At 35.2% G+C, this 22,706-nt stretch overlaps 1 protein-coding gene across 4 annotated transcripts in view; it reads right to left on the reverse strand.

The window, feature by feature from the left end:
- The window catches only part of TP53BP1 (tumor protein p53 binding protein 1), a 125,678-nt gene that overhangs the window by 1,599 nt on the left and 101,373 nt on the right, over positions 1-22,706 (reverse strand). For 3 of the 4 annotated variants that reach the window (XM_074289426.1, XM_074289423.1, XM_074289424.1), the window contains 8 exons: positions 11,578-11,855; positions 10,370-10,519; positions 9,342-9,772; positions 7,149-7,340; positions 6,508-6,795; positions 5,268-5,483; positions 1,950-2,044; positions 1,301-1,500 (listed from right to left, as the gene is read on the reverse strand). In XM_074289426.1, coding sequence (XP_074145527.1) covers positions 1,301-1,500; positions 1,950-2,044; positions 5,268-5,483; positions 6,508-6,795; positions 7,149-7,340; positions 9,342-9,772; positions 10,370-10,519; positions 11,578-11,855 — 1,850 coding nt within the window. The remainder of the gene's footprint in view (positions 1-1,300; positions 1,501-1,949; positions 2,045-5,267; positions 5,484-6,507; positions 6,796-7,148; positions 7,341-9,341; positions 9,773-10,369; positions 10,520-11,577; positions 11,856-22,706) is intronic. The other variant, XM_074289425.1, reaches the window with a different exon arrangement.

A 22,706-nucleotide genomic window follows, 5' to 3' on the forward strand; every position in this document is an offset into this window, starting at 1 on the left:
CCTGGGCTCTCCTCCCATTTCCCCCCTTTAGATGAGAACCTTGACTCATTCTACAGAAAAAAATGAGGTAATTCCTGAACTCTCTCAGGTTATCTTCTATTACAATATCTTCTCCTTCACTCCCATCTCACGTGAAGAGGAGACTTACTTCTTACCAAAGCTTAATCTCTATGGTTGTTCTAAAGATTCCATCCCATTGCCTCCAAAAGACTGCTCCATCTGATCATGCTTTGTCTCCTAGTTTCTTTTCTACTGCCTACAAACACATCCATCTATATCCTCCAAACTGAAAGAACCTATATTTGATGCTTCTCTCTCTTAAATCAGTCTCTCTCTTTTCTGCTCTTTAAAACTAAACTTGAAAGTTTCTCTCTTCTTACTCTTCTGAAGCCCCTGCGACCTGGTTTCCAACTTCATCATTCCACTTAAAGTGCTCTCTCCAGTTATCAGTGATCTCCCGATTGCCATATCCAATGGCCTTTTCTCAATCCTCATTCTCTTTGACCTCACTCTCCTTGGCCCTTTCTTTTCTTCTGGTTCTCCTACAGCTCTTTCTCAGAGTCCAGATCATGCCCTCTAATGACAGACATCCTATAGAGTTCTCTCCTGCACCTTTTTCTTTTCTCCATCCTCCTTCCCTTGATGATCCCAGTTCCCAAAGACTTAGTTCTCTATGGAGTAGGCCCTGAATAAATGCTTACTGACTTTAACAGCCCTTTCCCACCCAAAGCTTATTATCATTTCACATAGTAGGTTCTCACTTGTATATATGCTATTATGTTATCCTACTGAATTAAAAATGAATTCCATATTATTGCTCTGTAAGAAATGACCAGCAGGAGGAATACAGAGAGGCTTGGAGAGACTTAAATCAACTGTTGCTGAGTGAAATGAGCAGAACCAGAAGATCACTGTACACTTCAACAACAATACTGTATGAGGATGTATTCTGATGGAAGTGGAAATCTTCAACATAAAGAAGATCCAACTCACTTCCAGTTGATCAATGATGGACAGAAATAACTATACCCAGAGAAGGAACACTGGGAAGCGAATGTAAATTGTTAGCACTATTGTCTGTCTGCCCAGGTTACTTATACCTTCGGAAGCTAGTAATTAATGTGCAACAAGAAAATGGTATTTACACACATGTATTGTGTCTAGGTTATATTATAACACATGTAAAATGTATGGGATTGCCTGCCATCGGGGGGAGGGAGTGGAGGGAGGGAGGGGATAATTTGGAAAAATGAAATAAAAAAAAATAAAATAAAATAAAAATGATTTCCAGGGTCTTTACCATTCTAGTATCCTCTGTTCCTGGAGACTATACCCAGCTGGCAGCAAGTAATTTCGATAGTTCTGGAGCTGGTTAGCATGGCAGCTATCATGGACCCAGACATGAGACACACAAGGGATCCCACTGGCAAGGCACAAGAAGTACTTCCGAGTCCGACAGTGCTGATCCGCAATCAGAAGACACTGATAGGCCACATTACACTGGGAAGGAAGAAATTCAGCCAATATATGCAATAATTTTGTTCTAAGATAGTCCTTAAAAGGTAGTCCCAATAAATTGAGAAAGATAAAGCCCTCCAAACAGTAACAAATATGACTTATCCTTCCTATCTAGTTGCCAAAAAGCTTCATATTCCCAATTCATTCAACTTGTCAACCTTCAGGATGTCCCAATTCACTAACAGAAATTTCCATATAATACCAGTCTATAAACTAAGAATCAAAAATGTGGAATGGAAATTTCTTTCAAATTCAAATCTCCATCTTTTTTTTTGGTTCCCAGCAATGGCATCCCTCTATTCTAAGCCCAAACTTTATTCTCTGCTTACTCCCCAAATATTTTCCCCAGCATCTTGATCCCTTTTTCCCAGAAGTGAACAGGTCCTCACACCATCACCATTTTAGGGAGCCGAACAAGAAGAAATATTCACCTGGGCTTCATTGAAGTCTTCAAGAATGTAGCCAGCTCCTGCTCGGAGCTGGAACTCTATATACTGCTTGTTGTAAGGAGGAGTTTCCAAAAATTCTACATCAAGTAAGAAGAACCAATAAAATCCAGTTATTGATTAAAAAAAGACTTCTCCTTTGTAATTCTTCTACTTTATACTTGGCTTCCTATTACCCACTCTCCCACTCCCCAGCTGTCTCCAAAGCCAGTTCAAGGGCCTCCCCATGGATCATAGTTGTTGAAAGGTAAAAAAAGGCTGCCAAAAGAAAGGGTGGTGGGATAGTTGAGGAAAGGAGATAGGATGATAAAGCTGGAAGAAACATCAAGAGTCCTCCCAATCAGGAGGCCTGCATCTAAACCATGGCTACTTATAGGGATTGAAATCCCACAACTTCCCAGAGTAGTCTGTTTCAATGTTTAATAACCCTTACCGTCAGGAAGTTCTTCCTTATGTCTAACCTAAATCTCTCCTGCTGCAAACTAAGCCCATTTCCTCTAGTTCTGTCCTCTGTGGAGATGAAGAATAGCTGATCAGCACTCTCTTTATATAAACCTTCAAATTCCCCCTCATTCACATTCTTTTCCCCATTTACACTAAAACTTCAATATTCCAAAATGCTTTGGGGGAGAGCAGGGGTATAAAAAGGGAGTTGAGATATTCCAGTTTAATATTCTAGTTTCTGTGGATTATCCAGAAAAATTTTCTTTCAGTTTTCATTGTTAAAAAAGTCTTATGTCCTGTCTTAGTAGAGGATGTCAAAATATAACTTGTTATTTGATAAATCAGATATTACAATGCCTTAAGATGAAACCTAAATATTAAGATTACCACATAATCTTGAAGTTGCTGTAGAATACGACAGTCATTAATACTGGGTTATATCCTCAAAGCTTTTTGCTGTTGTTTTTAAATGAATTCTTTTGAATCACTTACTCCTCTCTGATATAAATGGAGTATAAAGATGACAAATGAAAGAGAAAATTCTGGTTAAGGCTTTTAGCCAACTGGATTCTGGTTAATTGAAGTTTTAATGTAAAAAATAACCCCAATCCAGTGCATGATTTTCTATTTTAACCCTCCACCCTTCCCATCAAAGATTTCCAGAAATAATCCCCTTATCCTATAATAATAGCTCATATGTACATATATAATGCTTTAAAGTTTATAAAGCAACTTCCTCACAACCATTGTAAAGTATACAATAAAGTTTTATCCTCATCTTAGAGAAGAAACTAAAGTACAAATGTTAAGTTACTTGCCTACGGTAACATAACTAAAAAGTAAAAGAGCTAAAAATTGAACCCAGGTGACCTACTGCTGGGTACATATATTATTCTCTCCTATTCTATATTAAATATAAAACAGCACTGCAGTAAAAAATAAGGGATGCAGGCCCAGCTTTCTGTATTACCTCATACATTTAAGGAACTCCTGAGCCTGAATTTAAATTAACACCCCAACCTAATTATACTTTTCTCAAAGATCTTATTTGCTATCTCATCATTCCTCTCTGTTAAGACTCTAGCTATTCTATATCCCTCTTAAAATAAACATCAAAATTGAATATGTTATGTAAAAGTTTGACTCAACACTATGAGGAAAAAAAGATTACTTTCATCAGTCAAAATACCGTATCATCATGCTGACAATATTCCATGATGAAAATTCATATTCATCTTGTAAATACATTAGTAATTTAAATGTCTTTTCTATTTTTTTTTAGGCTTGCCTGATTTTGTGCCTACTTAGATTTTTAACTCCCAAATGTATTATATACTTCTCTAATTTGTCCCAGTTATTCTGGATTCATTGTCAATATCTGGAGATATACCTAATGGGGTACAATCAAAAACTGAATGGATTCTTCACAGCCCTAAAACTAACTACTTTGAAACATTATCCCATATAAATTCCCAGGATGTTCTCATGTCCCTTCCTTTCTCAGAGGTCAGTTATTTGGAAATAAATGCTGCTACATGATTACAGTGCATGAAAATGAGGACGATGAAATGGGGACTTTTGTCATCAAAATTCTTAAGGGGATGAGCATAAAGTTGGCAGAAAAAGAAGAAAGGAGAAAGAATATGAATGAGAACAAGATCTGGCAATATTGGGAAGATTTTTTTTAAAATGGGCCCCCAAATGTCAATGTCCCCTTTTCAGAACACAAATTACCTATAGAATCAAATTAAAACATACAAACGACTTAAAAGTCTGTTAACAAACTATATCCCTGGCTTCAAATGACTTCCATGATACTTCAATTCTCTTTAGAAGGACAAACCCATTTACTTCCTGACCCTTATATGAGCCTCTGCCCTATTCATTCTCCAAGTTATAAAACACAGCACTAAGTATCAAACAATGAATCACAGTCTCTTCTCTTTTCTGCTAACATGATTCCCTTTAGACAACTTAGAGATCTCCAGCAAATCCTACTGTCCTTTAAATTTTTCCCATCTCTCTGAATATTGAGCGCTTATCTAGATCCCTATTGGAAAATCCAAATTTTGGCTAACATTCAAGTAATTCTAACATTGTACAGGGAAGTATGGCTAATGTTAAATATTCAGTAAAAATTTTTTTTCATTTATTAGGTTCAGACACACATCACTGAAGTGCTAATATATTTGTTGGTTATTAATGGTGCTATTTTCATAATGCTACTACCAAATATAGTTTGCTGTTCCAGGAAGCCAGAAATATAGCTAGTGTTCAAACATCACATTAGATAAAAATTTGTACCTTAACTATAATGGAGAGATTTTTGCCAGCCGTTCATATTTAAGTTCATATTTGCCTTGTTTCCCTCTTAAGAGTCTTTAAGACTCAAGACTTTCTGAAGGCATGGAACAAATCTGTCTCATAACTAACTCCCCATGATGTTGTTATAATACAGTTATACATTTAATTTGTGGAGAGAAGATGAAAACTGCTTAATGAATGAAAGTTAATTGCTTAAAGTAGTCAACAGAAGACCTTCTATAACCACACACCCACCCTTCCAAAGTCCTCAGAAAGTCAAAGTGACCTTTATTTCTTTCCACCAGTTTTGCTATATTTTTTCCTTGAAACTTTGGCTAGGAAAAATGTCAGAATATTTAGAAAGAGGCAAATTTTCTTTTCTCCATTCCTTAATTCAGGGTCAATTTTCATTTGTTTTAAAGCCTCTATAGATGACAAAAGGGACTAACCATAGGTATTCTAAAGAGGCAGAGTAAGTTAGAAAGAATATGATAGAACTGTGAAGCTCTGTAAGAGACTCTGAATTTCCCTGAGAAATGAGGACAATGATCTCACCCTCCTCTTCCTCACTGCTCCCAGTAGGACCATCTGGTAATTTAGAACGGCTGGCTAGCTTGTCACTGGCTGTGGCCATGGTGAGGAGAAAAGCATAGCCCAGAAACAAAGTCTTGTTGTGAGGCAATGGTCCCCTCTGATCTTCCAAAGCTAATGGCTCTCCAGCACCATCTCCACCTTCACATGGACTCACAAACTCTCCTACTCCTACAGTACCTGGATAGAAACAAAAACATCATTATTATAGAGAACTTTTACTTTGTACCAGAGCCAAGGAACCTAAGAATGTAGTGCTCTACATATAGTAGATACTTATAAATGTTTGTTAAATTGAATATGTCCTACCTGCCTGAGTACGAAGTAGTATACAAAATTCCACTCTATTTTGTTTAGTTCTGAGCAGACAACTATGTTACATGAGCAAAAAACAAAAACAAAAACAACTATGTAGACTGAACATACATGAAGAATTAATTTATTTTTAACTTAAATAAAAACCATAAGAAAATCAGTGACACAATGATATGCATAAAATAAAAAAAATCTTTCAGAAAAATTGACAGTAGGACTCATGAAAACTAAGAAAACAGGCAACTTTTTCCCCAGATAAAGAGCCAGAAAGAAGCTTGCTTCTAAAGACATTTTGATACCCTACATGAAAATACAAGTGTGAACACAAAAATAGTCACCCTTTAAAAAAAAAAATTTAATAATTTAGTTTAATCAAACTGATTTTCTAACTCCTGGAATCAAAGAAATAAGAAGTAATGAGAAATTAAGAGATCAAAGCAATCACTGGAACATGGAATACTAGAATCAGTAAAAGCCATATGAGGTGCCATAAGGAAAAGGTTCTAGACAGCCAATGAGATAATGACCTTCCAGATTTTGAAAGCAAATGAGACATGAAGAAGTACATGTACTATGGGAAAGTAACAACAAACTTCATCTTCTAAATTTTGTCCAGAGTCAACGTTGATAACTTCTTTCTGTCCCACCCTCCCTCCAATTACCCTCATCACAAAACTTATTTAATATTTCAGATAATATCTCCATTCTCTTTATCTTACTCTGCCTGGGATATTAAGATGAGAGGTTGGGAAAGGAGTATAGTAGCTCCTCAATGAGTTGGAATGCCTTAAAACAGGAGGCATTCCTGTATTTTATGCCCTGTATATATGAATACAGCACATAGCAGAAGGCAACATAATTACACTACCTTTTATAATACTTTCATTACCTTTTGCCAAGGGTCCTACCCTCTGCATGCCATGAAGGTATCTGGAGGAATCTGAGGAAGAGGATTTACCAGGTTTTATTGTGGTAGACTTGCGGCCTCGCTTGGCAGGCGATCGATCTTCTTCAGAGCATATCAGTTTTCTCTTGCCAGAGAGAAGTCCCATGGAGACTCGGGGACTTTCAAGGGCTTTACGTGGAGGAGTGGCTGTGGCACTGCTGCTGGACGTAATGGGAGTGCCTGGGGAATTGAGGTTACTTCGTCGTTTCCGCTTACCCTCCACCAGATTATCTATAGCCAAATAAGACAGAAAATAATTAGTTCTCTGAGGTCCTGAATGCTTCCCTCACACCTTCCATTGCAGCATAAAGTACATTCTAGGAACATTCCATCTTCAGTTTCATACCTCCATGGTTAAAGATTTGTTTTATCTCTTGAGCCAAGGAGGCAAGAAGCAGCATAAGGATTTACTAGAAAATCCTGGGAGAAGAATGGAAATCTCCATCTGATCAGTCATAAGTAGGGATGACACCAACAAAGTTGATGAAGTTTTGCTCAAGCTCTCCCCCAAACTGTCTTTTAATATGGGCTTACAATTACAAAACCTCTTGTAATTTTAGTTGCATGGAGAAAATAAGTCTTACCTAAGCTTATGTCTGCTGCTTTGGTAAGGGGGGTTACTGGTTCATATGGACCAAGGCCATATTGCTCCCTCAGTTTGTTTCCTTGTTCCAAAGACAGGATAACTGCCATTCGCTTGTACCATTTCCTTTGGCCTTCTTTTTCAATACTGTAATATAATTCCCCAGATTCTTTTCTGTGTCCTTTTACCACACCTGGGAAAAAAAGACAATTAAGGGAAACTATAGCCAGTAATGTCACTCCATACAGTCCAATTCTAGTTCTCACTCTGTGCTCTGCCCCATGAACCCAAACTAGATGGTACAGACACTGTACCATTGAAATATGACTAACAATTGCTGTCACAACTAGTGACATACCAACCAAAATATATTCAACTACTATGCTGGGGATGAAATAAGAAAGGTTCTGGGGTACCGGAAAAAGGACCCTGGTATGAGAGCTATTAAAAGTTACTTCCCAAATTAAGTACTACTACTTTTTGATGGTTCTAATAGTTCTCTCAAAGTTATGATGTGCTGCATACAGTAGTTCCTTTCAATTTTGTTTCTTTGGGAAGTATATAATTCTTGTATTCAAGTATGGAATATATAGGCATCTTAAGAAACTAGAGAGGAATCAGAAAAGGGGGAGCAAAGACAAAATAGTATGAGGCTGAAATATGTCCTCCTTGCCTGCTCATCTCTCACTATTCTTAGTATCATTACTCTAATTCTGACCCAATTTCTAATGATAACTTCTTAGAATAAAGAATACACAATGATATGTATAGAAATTGGGGTAGAATTTAAGAGACTTGGGCTCGATAATTTTGATTTTAATCTTGATTCTATCACAACCTATCTTTGTGAAACCTGAGTACTCCCCACTCTTAGAACAATTCTCAGCTTATCAAAAAGCCAATAATTAATTATATGCCAAACTTGCTGAGTTGCTATGATGCTAAAAAGTTAATTGGAGAAGATAGTTTTTAAAAAGGGAATCTTTACACCATCTTATCCTCAAACCTATAATCAGGACGACACATTTTGTTCTATTATATTCTACCAGCCTGTGTTAGATTATAAAATTGGGAAAATATTATCTCTAACATACAAGGAACTTACTTTCAGAATCCTTTATCACAGCCTTGAGATAAATAGCAAAGAGAATAGAAAAAAGAAAGTAAGACTAAGTTCTGCCCTTTGTCATAAATTATTTTACAATGCTTTCTGAACCCGATCACACTATAGTATTCAGCAACAGAAATCACAGGACTCAAAAGAAAAACAAAAAAGCCAAGAATTAATCAATCAGGTTAGGAGCTATATAAATACTTAATAGTCTTTAAAAAAAAATCACTGGTACTTTTAGAATTATATTATTTTCTCCAGGATTCATTCTGGTGATAACAGCATCTGTAGCCTTGATGTTCAAACAACTAAATGTGGATTTTCATAAGTTATTTTCTTACCTAAAACAAAGTTTCAGAATTTGGTACATATATATTTGGTCTATATTGGAACAAAACGTGTTACATATTTTGGATCAACTTTTTGGAATTTACTGTTTCATATATTCATAGTTTTATGTATTCCTTAAGTCACAAGACACAAAAAATGGAACTCTTACTAGACATCATCTCTCTAAACAGCCTTGCCATCAAGAACTCTAAGATAAGCAAGCCTACTCCAAGTTGAAAAGGGCAAGCAATAAAAACTCAAAAGATTCCTAATCATAAAAGAATTCTGTCTGGGTTCTCAGAAAAATAATTTCCCCCTCACTACCTAAGAGAAAAGAAAAACTGAGAAAGGCAAACTGTTTCTAAGTGATAGACTGAACAATGATGGGTTTACGCCAAGTTAATCCATAAAAGGGAACAATGAAATACACAGAACAGAAAAGATCCTCACTGCCCGCCCCCCAGAAAAGTTCTTAGAGAAGTGAGGACAGAAAGTCAGTTCCTCAAACCAGGGAAGCCTGGGTGTGTGCACTGTTGAATACATGTGATACACACACACATAGAAATACAACTTTTTCCCACCTGCAATTATTGGTTTATTTCAGCTGTAGTAATCTATCTGGTCTCATCAAGACAATAAATCAAAAAGTAGGTGATTGAGTAGCTAGTTTAAGGTGAATAAATTTCTGGTGACTTTTCAGTAACTGGCAAAAGGGACATTCTGAATGGCTAAAGACCTTGCTCTTTTCATTACCTGCACTGAAATATTCATCCTCTGACAGGGCTGTCACTTCTGTCTCCAGTGGGATAGGGTCACACAACAGAATGTCTTTGCCCAAAACATCACACTCGTACCCATCATCAAAAAGCAGCTTATACTTTCCAGCTCCAACATCTCGTGTTATTTTCCCAGAGTAAAAATAACCATTGGAGGACCACTTGGCTACAACTCGAAGTCCTACAAAGCTGTTTCCTGGAGAAGAAGAGTCTAGTCCATCAGATTGGCCAGCAACAACTTGCAAAGGAATCTCTGGAGAGTCGCTACGGCGTAAGACTCCAGAGCTGCCATCTGCATGTTTTTTGGCATCTGGCATACGGGGTACAATGCGAGTGAAGGGTTTATCATCTGGTGAGACGCTTGTTGAGATATCCTCAACACCAAGTGGACTAGGCAAAGCTGTTTCTCTGAAAAGGAAATGCAGAGTGATGAAGTGAGAATGAGATTAAAAACCCAAGCACATCAACCTCTAATGCTCCTACTACTTCTTTAGAAAATGAGCTGAATGTACTACTGTCTTTCTACCCAGGTTACTTATACCTTCGGAATCTAATACTTAACATGCAACAAGAAAATTGGATTTACGCACATATATTGTATCTAGGTTATACTGTAACACATTTAATATGTATGGGATTGCCTGTAATCTAGGGGAGGGAATAGAGGGAAGGAGGGGAAAATTTGGAAAAATGAATACAAGGGATAATGTTATAAAAAAAAATTATTCATGTATATGTACTGTCAAAAAAATTTTTTTATAATTATAAAATTATTTTAAAAAAAGAAAAAAAGAAAATGAGCTGAATGATCAGTCATTTATCTCAACAATCATGAGCCTGGTCTTTCAGTTGCTTTTATTTTTACCCATGTCATCTTGCAATTGAAAATATGCCTCCCTTTCTTTCTTGGTACCCCATATATTTTGGTCTCCTCTTTCTGCTCTCTTCTCCTCCTATTTTCATGGACAAATCAGCAATTAAGTATACCGCTCACTACCCAAATACCTGGTTCCAGTTGTCCGAGAAGGTGGGCGGCCCCTGCGCCCTCTGCCACGAGGTGTAACTGGAGTTTTTCCTCCCTGTCTGATGCCAAGACCTGCATCACCATCCTCCTCACACACAGGTGCCCCTATCTGAGTGACCCCTTTTCTAGGACTGTAGAAATGAAGGTAAGTTAGTCAGAGAGCATCTATTAATGAATTCTTTCTCAAAATCTTCTCAAAACCCATAGTTCTTTTTTCCTACATATGGCAAACTACATTCTAGGTCAACATTTACTAACCCTTAATGTGAATGCTAAGCTAATTCATATCAGTCAAATCTCAGTCATGAAAGAGAAATAGGTTAAAAATTGAAGCGAGAAAGAAGAAATGGAGAATTTTCTTTTTCTCTATGTTAAAGCTAAATTCCTCCTAATAAAATTTCAGTATATAATCAACAAATTTAGCAACACTACTTTTATTCCTGTCTTGCCTTCCTTTCTATTACACAATCTACATCAGAAAGCAAACAGCCAGAGTATAGTTATAAGCCCAAAACTCTGTTTCATTCCTAGTAAAAAAAACTATAGACTTCAGAATTGAGAGAAACAGCATGGTACAGTGGGAAAAGCTTTGGATCTGACATCAGGAAACCTGGATTTGAATTCTCACTTTGCTACTTTACGAATTGTATGAACTTGGGTAAAGAACCTAACTTCTCAAACCAATTTTTTCATCTGAAAAATGAATGACTGAACTCTATAATTTTAAAGGTCCCTTCCACCTCTATATCTATATGATTCCATGGTTTCCAAGGCAGTTTCTAAGAAGCAGGGAAAGAAACATGGGAATAACACACTATTTCATTCCTAACATTCATATATCTCCCATGCCTTGCCACCAGTAACCCATCAGGGTCTCTGGCCTATGAAGGAAGCTACTTTGCCAACAGAATCAGGGCCTACTGCTTCAGAATGATAGGCTTATCCTCCGGAAGTTTCTTAACTGATCATCTAAAAAGTAAAACTAAAGAAGTAACATCTACTATAATAATCTACAAGCAAGGAAAGAAAAAGGAACTAATTTAATCTGGGTCAAGGAAGTAGAAATTTTCTAGCTCTCTATCTGCATTCCCATCACCCTAATTTCCTTATGAAGTTAAATATATCCTCCTCTTAACTGCCTCATCCCATCCTAAACACATGTCTCTCCCTCTGGGTACAATATCTGTACCTCAGCTTTCCTGGGCCTCCTCTTGTGCTGGGCAAGGCAAAATCTGCAGGTTCTGTCCCACTTGGTTTTCCTTTGACAAGTCCAGTTCCTTTCCCTGAGCTGCTACTGCTATGTGCAGCTGAGAGGCCACTACTTGCTCCACTTGACATTCGGTTCAAACTAGATGCCTTGGAGGAAAAAGAGCTGATATCCCCTAAGTCTCCTGAGGAACCCCCAGTCTGTGACGGAGAAACTTCAGTCTCACACTCTTGACATTCTACCACTGGTTCTTCAGTCTCCTGGAAGAAAAAAGAAAAAAAGACAGGAATTACATCAGACTTCATTTTAATTGACCAATTAGATTAAAACAAGTGATGCCAAAACCTAGAAATGACAAAAAAATTCAGATTGTAAAACAGTTGTTTTTTTTTAATATGACAACCAGTATCTCAAGAATTTTTTTTTTTAAAAAAAACGAAATTATTTTGGGGAGAAGACTAGGAAGATGGCAGAAATGTGAAAAAATTTTTGGCTTTCCAAATTTCTTCAAAAAAAAAAAAAAAAAAAGACTGAATGTTGCCTCAGAGAGTTAGAAATAAAAGTCAGAGTAAAGAAGTTATCCTCCTAAAAACAATATGAGAAAATGCCAAGAAAAACTCAGCTTCAGCATTTCTGCAAAATTAACAAAAAGGGGGGCACAGCTGGGTTGAGGGCCTTAGAAACTTTCATTTTGCAGATAGTACAGTGACCACTGAACAGGAGATGACTTGAAGATCCTTTCCCTACTGTAGAGCAATAAGCACAGTGGTGTTTGACCAGACATATCCCAGGTTTTGTTGTGGGGAGGAGCAGCTAGTACACACCTAGTTAGGGACCCTGTTGAATAAGAGCACTTGAAGAGAGCAGATTCTCTGGTTTCAAATCTAGTGCAGAGACGATAGTTGTAGTTTGTAGCTACTGGAGAGATGGCACAGAGCAAGATCATTTGTAGGACAATATTGTAGGGGCCATAGCCATGCCATAGGAGTAAAGAGAACAGCCCAAGGTCAAGCCACTAGACAGATCTCAAAAAATAACAATAAACAGGTCCTGAGGTGTGGGGCATCATTTATTCATGACTAAAATTTGATTCCAAAAAAGAAAATAAAACAAAAAATAATGAGAATAAAACAGAGAAGAAAGAACCCAAGTATAGGTATTTACTATATAAAAAATCTAGGTTCATATTCAAAGAAAGATAATGGAGCTAAAAAAGCCATTCCTTTTTCAACGAGAAATGTCAAATGGTCTTAAGCATAAAAAGAATTATTGGAAGAACTCAAAAGGACTTTAAAAATCAAATGGGAGAGACTGAGAAAAAACAAAACAAAATATAAGCAATTATGAAAAGAAAGAAAACCAACCTGAAACAGATCATGAAAAACTTAAGGAAGAAAATAATTCCTTGAAAACTAGAATTGGGCAAGGAAAAGCTAATGACATTCTAACAAGAAAATAAAAACAAAATAAATAAAAACAAGAAAAAACAAAATCAAAAAAATGAAAAAAAAAAAAGAAAAAGTAAAACATTTCATCAGAAAAAACAAGTTATCTGGAGATTAGATTGAAGAAAAATAATATAAGAATAGTTGGACTACCTGAAAATTAGGATTAAAAAAAAAAAAGAATCTTGAGACTATATTACAAGAAATTATAAGGAAAATTGCCCTTAAAGTTCTAGAATTAAGAAAGCAAAACAGAAATAGAAAAAATCCAATGATCACTACCTGAAAGAGATTCCAGGAAGAAAACTTACAAGAGTATTATAGCTAAGTTTCAAAGCTTCCAGGTTAAAAAGAAAATATTTGGGGCAACAACAACAAAAAAATTTAAATATTATGGAGTTACAATAAGGATTACACAAGATGAAGCAGCTACTACACTGAAGGACTATAGGTCTTGAAATACTACATTCTGTAGGACAAAAGAGTTAGTTTAAGGCCAACAGTAATTTACACATAAAAGTTAAATATAACCCTGAATGGGGGGGGGGGAAAAAAAAGCTATTTAATGACTTGAAAGTTAGGTGTTTATGACAGAAACCCTTAAGAGAAATTCTACATATAAATACCTCCAGGAGAAATGTAAGGTAAATATTAAAGACTATGGGATTCAATGAAGTCAAATTGTTTACCTCAATGAAATCAAATTGTTTACCTCTTATTTGTGAAAATTACGAGTCCTCTTATGGCTGTCATTACTATTTAGGTAGTTTGAAAGAAAAGTCTAGGCTAAGGCAAGTATGATGAGGTGATTCTTAAAATATAAAAATCTAGAGATAGAATAAGGAGTAATTATCAAACAAATGACTCATAAAAGGAAAAACTGATATGGAAGAAGCTAGTGAGGAAGAGAGCAGAAAGTGTTGGAGCTTTACTTTCATCAGGAATGGTTTAAAGAGGGAACAAGATAGGTAGATAAAAGTGTTAGAGCTTTACTTTCATCAGGAATGGTTTAAAGAGGGAACAACATAGGTAGATATATGGATAGATGGATGGATGGATGGATGGATGGACAGGTAGATAAATAGAATAAATGGAATGTGTGGATGTGTTTGCATATGCATATATATATAAGTCTTTTATATTCAGAAAAAATAAGAGGGCAAGGGAATAGGATGGGGACAGATGATAAGGTAGAGACTTTTAGAGAGATAGGTAGGTAAAGGAATAGGAGAACAAAGTAGCAAGCTGAAGGAAAGTAGAGGAGTAAGGAAAAATAGGGTGAACAGGGTGAGAAGTGTAGTGAGGAAAAATATGAAGGAAAATATACAAGTAATTGTAGCTTAGAATGTGAATGGGACAATTTGCCCATAAAATGAAAATGGGTAGCAGCTTAAAAATGTGAATTCAACAATATGTTGCTTTCAGGAAACATAAAAATGAGATACATACAAAGATAAATAAAAAGGCAGGAATAGAATTACATTTAAAAAAAAAAAAAAAGCAAGGATAACAATCATGAACTCAGTGTTTTAAAGTTAAAATAGGCTTAATCAAAAGAAGCAGAGAAACTACGCTATGCATCAGCAATATTATTCAATATTGTTTTAGATCATTTAAAATACCCAAGAGCGTACTGAACATAATGAAATACAAAATAAAACACAAATTAACTCAAGATCTAAATAACTGAAGTAACATTTGTTGGTTATGGGTAGAAAAATAATTTCTTAACTGACAATTTTACTTAGCTAATCTATTTATTCAATGTCATCCCAATTAAATTAATAAAAAATTATTTTACTGTTAGGAAAAATTTCATTCAAAGTTCATTTGGAAGAGCAAAAAATCCAAACTTCAAAGAAATCAGGAACAAATATTTAAAAGATATTCAGCAGTGTCAGAACTTAAACTATGTTATAAGGGAGAGTACTGTTGCAGTATAAAAAAGGTCATTTTGATTATTTTAAATTAAAATGTTCTTGTATGCATAAAAAGCTATGTAGTCAAGAATAAAAGGAATGTTGAAAACTGAGGGGAAAAAAACTTTCAGAGACAATCTTTCAGATGGGATGTGATTGGGTTGGAATATTGCTGTAGTAAAGGAAATAATGAGTTGGTTGATTTAGAAAAATATGGAAAAAATTGAACCTATGAAGAAAGATGCTATCCACCTTGATAGGTAGAAATAAGCATAGTATGGTTTTACATATACGTATATGAGCATATGTGTGTGTGTATATGTATGTTTATAAGATATCTATGTCTTATGAGTATGTACACATAAATATGTAATTGTGCTTAACTGCAGCCACCTTTAGGGTAAAGATGAGGGGGAAAAGAGAAAAAAAGTAAAAAGTACACAGCAGGAATACAAAAGAAAACCAACAAGGAAGTAAAGAAAAAGTGGATAGCTTTACAAACAATGTGTAGTACAAGACAATAACAAAATTTCCCTGTTTCCGTCCCCTTCTTCACTTTTTTTGTTTTCTTCTGTGTATTGTTTTCATGCTTTATTGATACTCTGTCTTCCTTTTTTTTTTTTTTTTTTTTTGCCAGGGGATGGGGAGTGAAAAATGGGAGGTAAGCAGCATCCCTATCACTTCCAATTAATTCACCCTTATTCCCACTCATCTAAGAGAAGCCCTTCTTTGGAACAAAAAAAATAACCAAGAAAAAAAAAATCAGTACACTAGCATACTGTCTCATTCTATACCTCATTCATCAATTTTCTACAAGAGGCATAAGGGATGTTTGCTTCATCAGTCTTCTGAAGTCATGATCAATCCCTGCATTGATCAGAGTTCTTGGAAGTCTTTCAAAGTTGCCTTCCTTTATGTTGTTATAGTTATTGTGATACCTATTCTCCTACTTCTGCTCATTTCACTCATTTAGTTCATTCAAATTTCTCCAAGTTCCTTTGAATTCTTATCTGTTAATTCTTATGGATGATAATATTCCATTAAACTCATAAGAATTTGTTCAGCCAATCCCCCTGAGATAGGCACCCATTGTTTCCAATTTTTTGCTACAATAAAAAGAACCATTATAAACATTTTTGTATGTGAGTTGTTTCTATATTTTTTGCTTTGGAGCATATGGCTAGTAACACATGGCTAGAATCATTAATAGTATCAATAGTGAAAGGATGTACAATACATCACTAACAAAATCCAACAGCAAGAGATACAAAAAGAAATTGCATTTAAAATAACTGTCAATAGGATAAAATATTTGGGTATCATTATCTGCCAAGGGAAAGTCGGTAACTATATGAGCAAAACTACAAAACACTTTCCACACAAAGTTTAACAAATGGAAAAATATTAAGTGCTCTTGAATAAGTCGAGCGAATATAATAAAGATGACAATACTAACAAACTAATCTATTTATTTAGTGCTATTCCAAGCAGACTCCTAAGAAACTATTTTACTGACCTAGGAAAAATAACAACAAAATTCATCTAGAAGAACAAAAGGTCAAGAATTTCAAGGGAAGGGGGTAGCTAGGTGGCGCAGTGGATAGAGCAACAGCCTTGAATTCATGAGAACCCGAGTTCAAATCTGGTCTCAGACACTTAACACTTCCTAGCTGTGTGATCCTGGGAAAGTCACTTAACCCCAGCCTCAAAAAAAAAAAAAAAATTTCAAGGGAACTAATTAAAAAAAAAAAAAAAATCAAATGAAGGTGGCCTAGCTGTACCTGATCTAAAACTAAAAGCAGCGCTCACCAAAACCATTTGGTATTGGCTAAGAAATAGTCTAGTTGATCAGTGGAATAGGTTAGGTTCACAGGACAAAATAGTCAATAACTAACAATCTAGTGTTTGACAAACCTAAAAACCCCAGCTTTTAGGATAAGAATTCACTATTTGACAAAAACTGCTGGGAAAATTGGAAACTAGTATGGCAGAAACTAGGTATTGATCCACACTTAACAACATACACCAAGATAAGGTATCAAAATGGGTTCATGATTTAGGGATAAAGAATGAGACTATAAGTAAGTTAGAAGAATATAGAATAGTTTACCTCACAGACCTGTGGAGGAGGAAGGAATTTGAGACCAAAGAAGAAACAGAAGTCATTATTGGTCACAAAATAGAAAATTTTGATTATATTAAGTTAAAAAGTTTTTGTACAAACAAAACTAATGCAGACAAGCTTAGAAGGGACGCAATAAACTGGGAAACCATTTTTACTTTCGAAGGTTTTGATAAAGGCCTCATTTCAAAAATATATAGAGAATTGACTCAAATTTATAAGAAATCAAGCCATTCTCCAATTGATAAATGGTTAAAAAATATGAAGACAATTTTCAGACAAGAATTTGAAACTATTTCTAGTCACATGAAATGGTGTTCCAAATCATTATTGATCAGAGAAATGCAAATTAAGACAACTCTGAGATACCACTACATACCTCTCAGACTGGCTAAAATGATAGGAAAAGAATAATGATGAATGTTGGAGGGATGTGGGAAAACAGGGACACTGATACATTGTTGGTGGAATTATGAATGAATCCAACCATTCTGGAGAGCAATTTGGAACTATCCTCCAAAAGTTATCAAACTGTACATACTCTTTAATCCAGAAGTGTTACTACTAGGCTTATATCCCAAAAAGATCTTAAAGGAGGGAAAGGGACCTGTATGTGCAACAATGTTTGTGCCAGCCCTTTTTCTGGTGTCTAGAAACTGGAAATTGAATGGATGCCTATCAATTGGAGAATAGCTGAATAAATTGTGGGATGTGAATGTTATGGAATATTAGTGTTACATAAGAAATGACCAGCAGGATGATTTCAGAGAGGCCTGGAGAGATTTACATGAACTGATGCTGAGTGAAATGAGCAGAACCAGGAAATCATTATACACTTCAACAACAATATTATATGGTGATCAATTCTGATGAATGTGGCTCTCCAACAATGAGATGATCCAAACCAGTTCCAATTGTTCAGTAAAGAAGAGAATCAGCTACACTCAGAAAGAGAACTATGGGAACTAAGTGTGGACCACAGTATAGCATTCTCACTGTTATTATTTGCTTGCATTTTTGTTTTCTTCTCAGTTTTTTTCACCTTCTTTCTAGATCCAATCTTTCTTGAGCAGCAAGATAACTGTATAAATATGTATCCATATATTATATAAATATGCATAGATATATTGTATTTAACACATATTTTAACATGTGTTAGACTACCTGCCATCTAGGGGAGAGGGTGGGGGGAGGGAGGGGAAAGTTGGAACAGAAGGTTGTGCAAGGGTCAATGCTGAAAAACTACCCATGCATGTTTTGTAAATAAAAAAGCTATAATAAAAAAAGAAAGAAAGAAAGGATATACAATTTAGTGACTTGGGGTATAGTTCCTTATCTATAGACTTTTGTTCCCCCCCCCTTTTGTATTTAGGGCAAAGCATAACCTCTTCTGTTTAGCACTTAAAGCCCTTTAAATTTGACTTGAACCTAATTTTTCAGTCTTATTATGTGTTATTTCTTCATGTATTCAATGGTTCACCCAAACCAGCTTTCATACTATTCCTCATATATGACATTCCATACCCCTTTTGTTTACTTTTGCTTGGAAAGCATCTCCTCCACACCTCAATTTCTTAGATGTTCCTAGCTTCCTTCAAAGTTCAGCTGAAATACTAACTCCCACAAGAGGCTTTGCAAAAAGAAGTTGCAGCCAATGGGAGGTGATCTTGAATGGTCCTCTGTATAAAGACAAAAAAATGGAGTCAAGGTAGAGACTGTTAATGTTAACAGTGAGAATGTGAGAAGTAGATCAGGAAGCAGAAATGAATACTGCTAAAGATTTGAAGAACACATAGAAGTCTCACATCTTGAACATATCATGAACGTCTTTTCAAGAAATAACTGGCAGCTTAATAAAAGGGACTGTATTTTATAAATAAGATTAATTATGTGGGCTCTATTGCTACTTTGTCTATATAACAAGAATACCAAATAAACAGAATTAGTAAAAGTAAGAAGAAAAAAAGGGAGAAAGATGGCACTCAATCCTGAACTCTTTAAATAAGCAATAATGAAAAGTTGATAATGAACAATAGAAATTTCACTAACATGATTATGATCATCATTTCATAGAGAAGTTTAATCAACATAAACTAGCTGCTGTTAAGTCCAAAAAGTGGCAGAAAGTACATTAGTCAGGAAAACATTTCATTCACTTTAGTGCCAAATAGGGAGAGCTACCAACCAAAGGTAGCTCCAATTTAAAATAAACTCCTTTGTAAATCTTACAAAAAAGGATTATTGATGATTATGGACAGTTTCACATCATAAAGCAGAAAGAAATAGTTTTGAAAAGCCATGCCAATCACGTTTAAGGTAGAAGAAGAAAATAAGTAGAAGAAAAAAAATTGTAGATATTTTTATAATAAGCTTTCTACCATCAAAACAATAGAGATATCAGATTTAGTCATTAGCATCACAATTCCAGATGTGCTTACAGGGAAGACAGGAATGGAAATAAAGAAAACAAAGATGGAAAATAGTTTGAAATAGACTGAGTGTACACAGAAAAGACAGTTACTTTCAAAATCAAGCAGATTACAAGATATGGAGAAATCAATACACAAGGCATATTTAAGTGATGACATCAAAGATGTGGGGAAAAAATCTTGATCCTTATTACTATCAAATTAAAATGACTGAAAAACATCAACTACAGATCTATAAGCATATTTTCCTACTTATAAAAAATTTTTATGAGATTCATCTCCATATAAACTGAAGGCATCCTCAACAAGGATAGCTTAGGAAATAAAAAGAATTTGTTCTCCATTTTACACGGCAACAAGATTATATGATGATCAACTGTGATAGACTTAGCTCTTCTCAGCAAGAAGTAATTAAAGAAATTCTAATAGAGTTGAGAATGGAAAATGCCATCCACATCTAGAGAAAGAATTATGGAGACTGGCTGAGGATTGAAGCACAGTATTTACACCTTTTTTACTTTGTTCTTTTGCTTTTGCTTTCTTGTGGTTCTTGTGGCCCTTTTGGCCTGGTTTTTCTTGTACACCATAACATATATGGAAATATGTTTAAAAGGATTGCACATACTTAACCTATATCATCTTGCTTTGCTATCTTGAGAAAAGGAGAGGTAAAGGAGGGAGGGAGAAAAATTTGGAACACAAAATCTTACAAAAGTGAATGATGAAAACCCATTTATATATATATTTGAAAAAATACTACTGAGAAAAAAATTAATAAGAAAATTAAAATTAAAAAATAATTTGTTTCCAAGAATTATTCAACAATGGACCATGTCTTTATAATTTTGCAAGTGACTATAAATTTGCAACTTTTAATGTAGAGAACATATAATCCCATCATGTTTATGGTTTACTAATGGTGAAAAAGCATTTTATATAGTACCTCTGAAAGGTTCTCTTCCATGTCGGGTATGAGCAGGCGGCAAAACATAACCAAGGAAGAACTTGGAAAAACAGTACAAGATGTAATCAGGAAAATGTATGAAAAGAGGGAAAAATGGTTCCGATTACATGGCAAGGGCAAGGTATGAGTAGACAAAGAAAATTCTCCACCAGTATCCTTAAGATGTCAGGAGAAAGTGACAAAGGCCTCCCAAATTTTGGGATCTTCTGTCAAACTTAGGATATGGACAAAAATCTGCAGAGATGTGTTGTAATCTGCGTCATTGAAGGGAATATCCATATCAATGAATTCACAGATCCTTGAGTACTGGATACTAAGTTATTAACAACTTACATGAATATCTATTTCACATACCTCCCCCCACACACACTTTCTCCTTTTTTTTTTTTTTTTTAAATCAAGGTGTACTTTTTATGAGAGGTTGGTCTATTTCTTTAGAAATCATACATTTTTGTTAACCACTGATTTTGATGAATTACACGGAATGTTAGAGCTATAGTAAAATTTGAAATTATCTAACTTTAATTCCCTCATTTTGCAAATGACCCAGAAAGGTGAAATGACTTTCCCAAGATGATAGAGGGAGTTGGTGACAGAGCTGAAACTTAGCTCACTCCTCAGGGTTTCTTCCTTTACCTCATGAGTCTCTTCCTTCACATAAACATGAACAGGATAAAATGAGTATTAGAGATATGATAAACATTATCAAATATTAGAGAAATGATAAACACCATTTACATGTTAGAAAAATGTAAGCACCTACCTAAAAAACTGCATTAGCGTTATTAGATAAAATACACATAGTAGAAGTTTTGTTCTGTGAAATGTAAAACAATTGATTTTACAATCCTGCAAAACATACTTCAAATGTTGCTAGATAAAGTATACCTAGAAATCGCTGAAAACTTGCTTATTTGAGACTTAGAGAGACAGAGAGTTGAAATGCAAACAACATTAAACTTGGATTGAGAAGACCTAAGTACATATAAACAAAAACACTAGGATATCAACAGTTTAATTTATCTGGTAAATGGCTAAAGCCATAACCACCAATACATCAATACCTTAAATAAGAATTTTCTGGTGTGTAGAATATGAGAGAGCTCCTCACATTAATTTCAAACATTTATTTGGGAAATTCCTGACACAAGTTCAATGAACAAGACTGGCAGTAATAAACTTTATTTAAACTGCACAAGATAGCTTCATTCTTTGTCAAATGGTCACTAGGATAAGTAGATGAAAGACTGTAGCTATGAAATGAATATCTGAATTCAGATCTCAACTCTGCCACTTATTTACCTATGTGCCTTTGGCATGTCACTTAACCAGCCTCACTGTATCTCAATTTCTCCATCTAAAAGATAAAAGGAAATCTAAGTTTCTCTGTTTAAGGCAAAACAATAGAGACGAGTTTATTTTATGATCACTAAAGAGAATTAAAATATGAGAGTATCTCTGCTGGCTGTCTATTTGTAAGTCCTAACTGGCCTCTAAAGTAAGTCAAAAAGATTTTAAAATAATTCCTTTCTTACCCATGATAAGCTTCTTTATCTATACTTTCTTATCTATTGTATAATATCTATTATATATATCTATAATAGATATATATTATCTATGAGGAAATAAGCAGCAGAACTAAGAGTACAATATAACTGGTGTGAGAAATGGAGCTGGAACTCAAATTTAGGTCCTTTGATCCCAAGTCTGGTGCTATTTACATTTTACCACACTGGCCCTTTCTCAGATACGAAAGAGTATGTTTTCCAGGGCAAGTATGGGGAGAAGGAAAGAATCAACCGAGGTGACCAGAGTCTAGAGGAGGATGTGTTTTTTTTCATTCTTGAAGTGATACTAACAAATAACAGGAAAGTACCCAATTTTGTATAAAAACCTATTTTTTCCTAAAAAAGCACTCAAGTGAATGCCTTAGATCAAGTGGCAGACTGTTTCAGCACAACACTCACTTAATATATAGGCACACACGTTGAAAATTTTAACTGGCAAAGAAAAATCTTAAAACAGAAAATGAGAGTTCCCTCTCACTCCTAGAGGAAAGTAATTTGGGGGTGGAAAGGCCATGGGAAGAAATATGAACAAAAACAGAGCAAGCATCAGTGAGTACAAGCATCCCATTAGATCTGGCTATGGGGGGAAAGGCCAAGAAAGTAGAAACAGAGTCCAGTGAACATCACTCAAACTGGGATGAACTTTATGGAACTAGAAAAAATG

The sequence above is a fragment of the Sminthopsis crassicaudata genome, chromosome 2 (assembly GCF_048593235.1).
Source record: "Sminthopsis crassicaudata isolate SCR6 chromosome 2, ASM4859323v1, whole genome shotgun sequence".
In the NCBI taxonomy this organism is placed as follows: domain Eukaryota; kingdom Metazoa; phylum Chordata; class Mammalia; order Dasyuromorphia; family Dasyuridae; genus Sminthopsis; species Sminthopsis crassicaudata.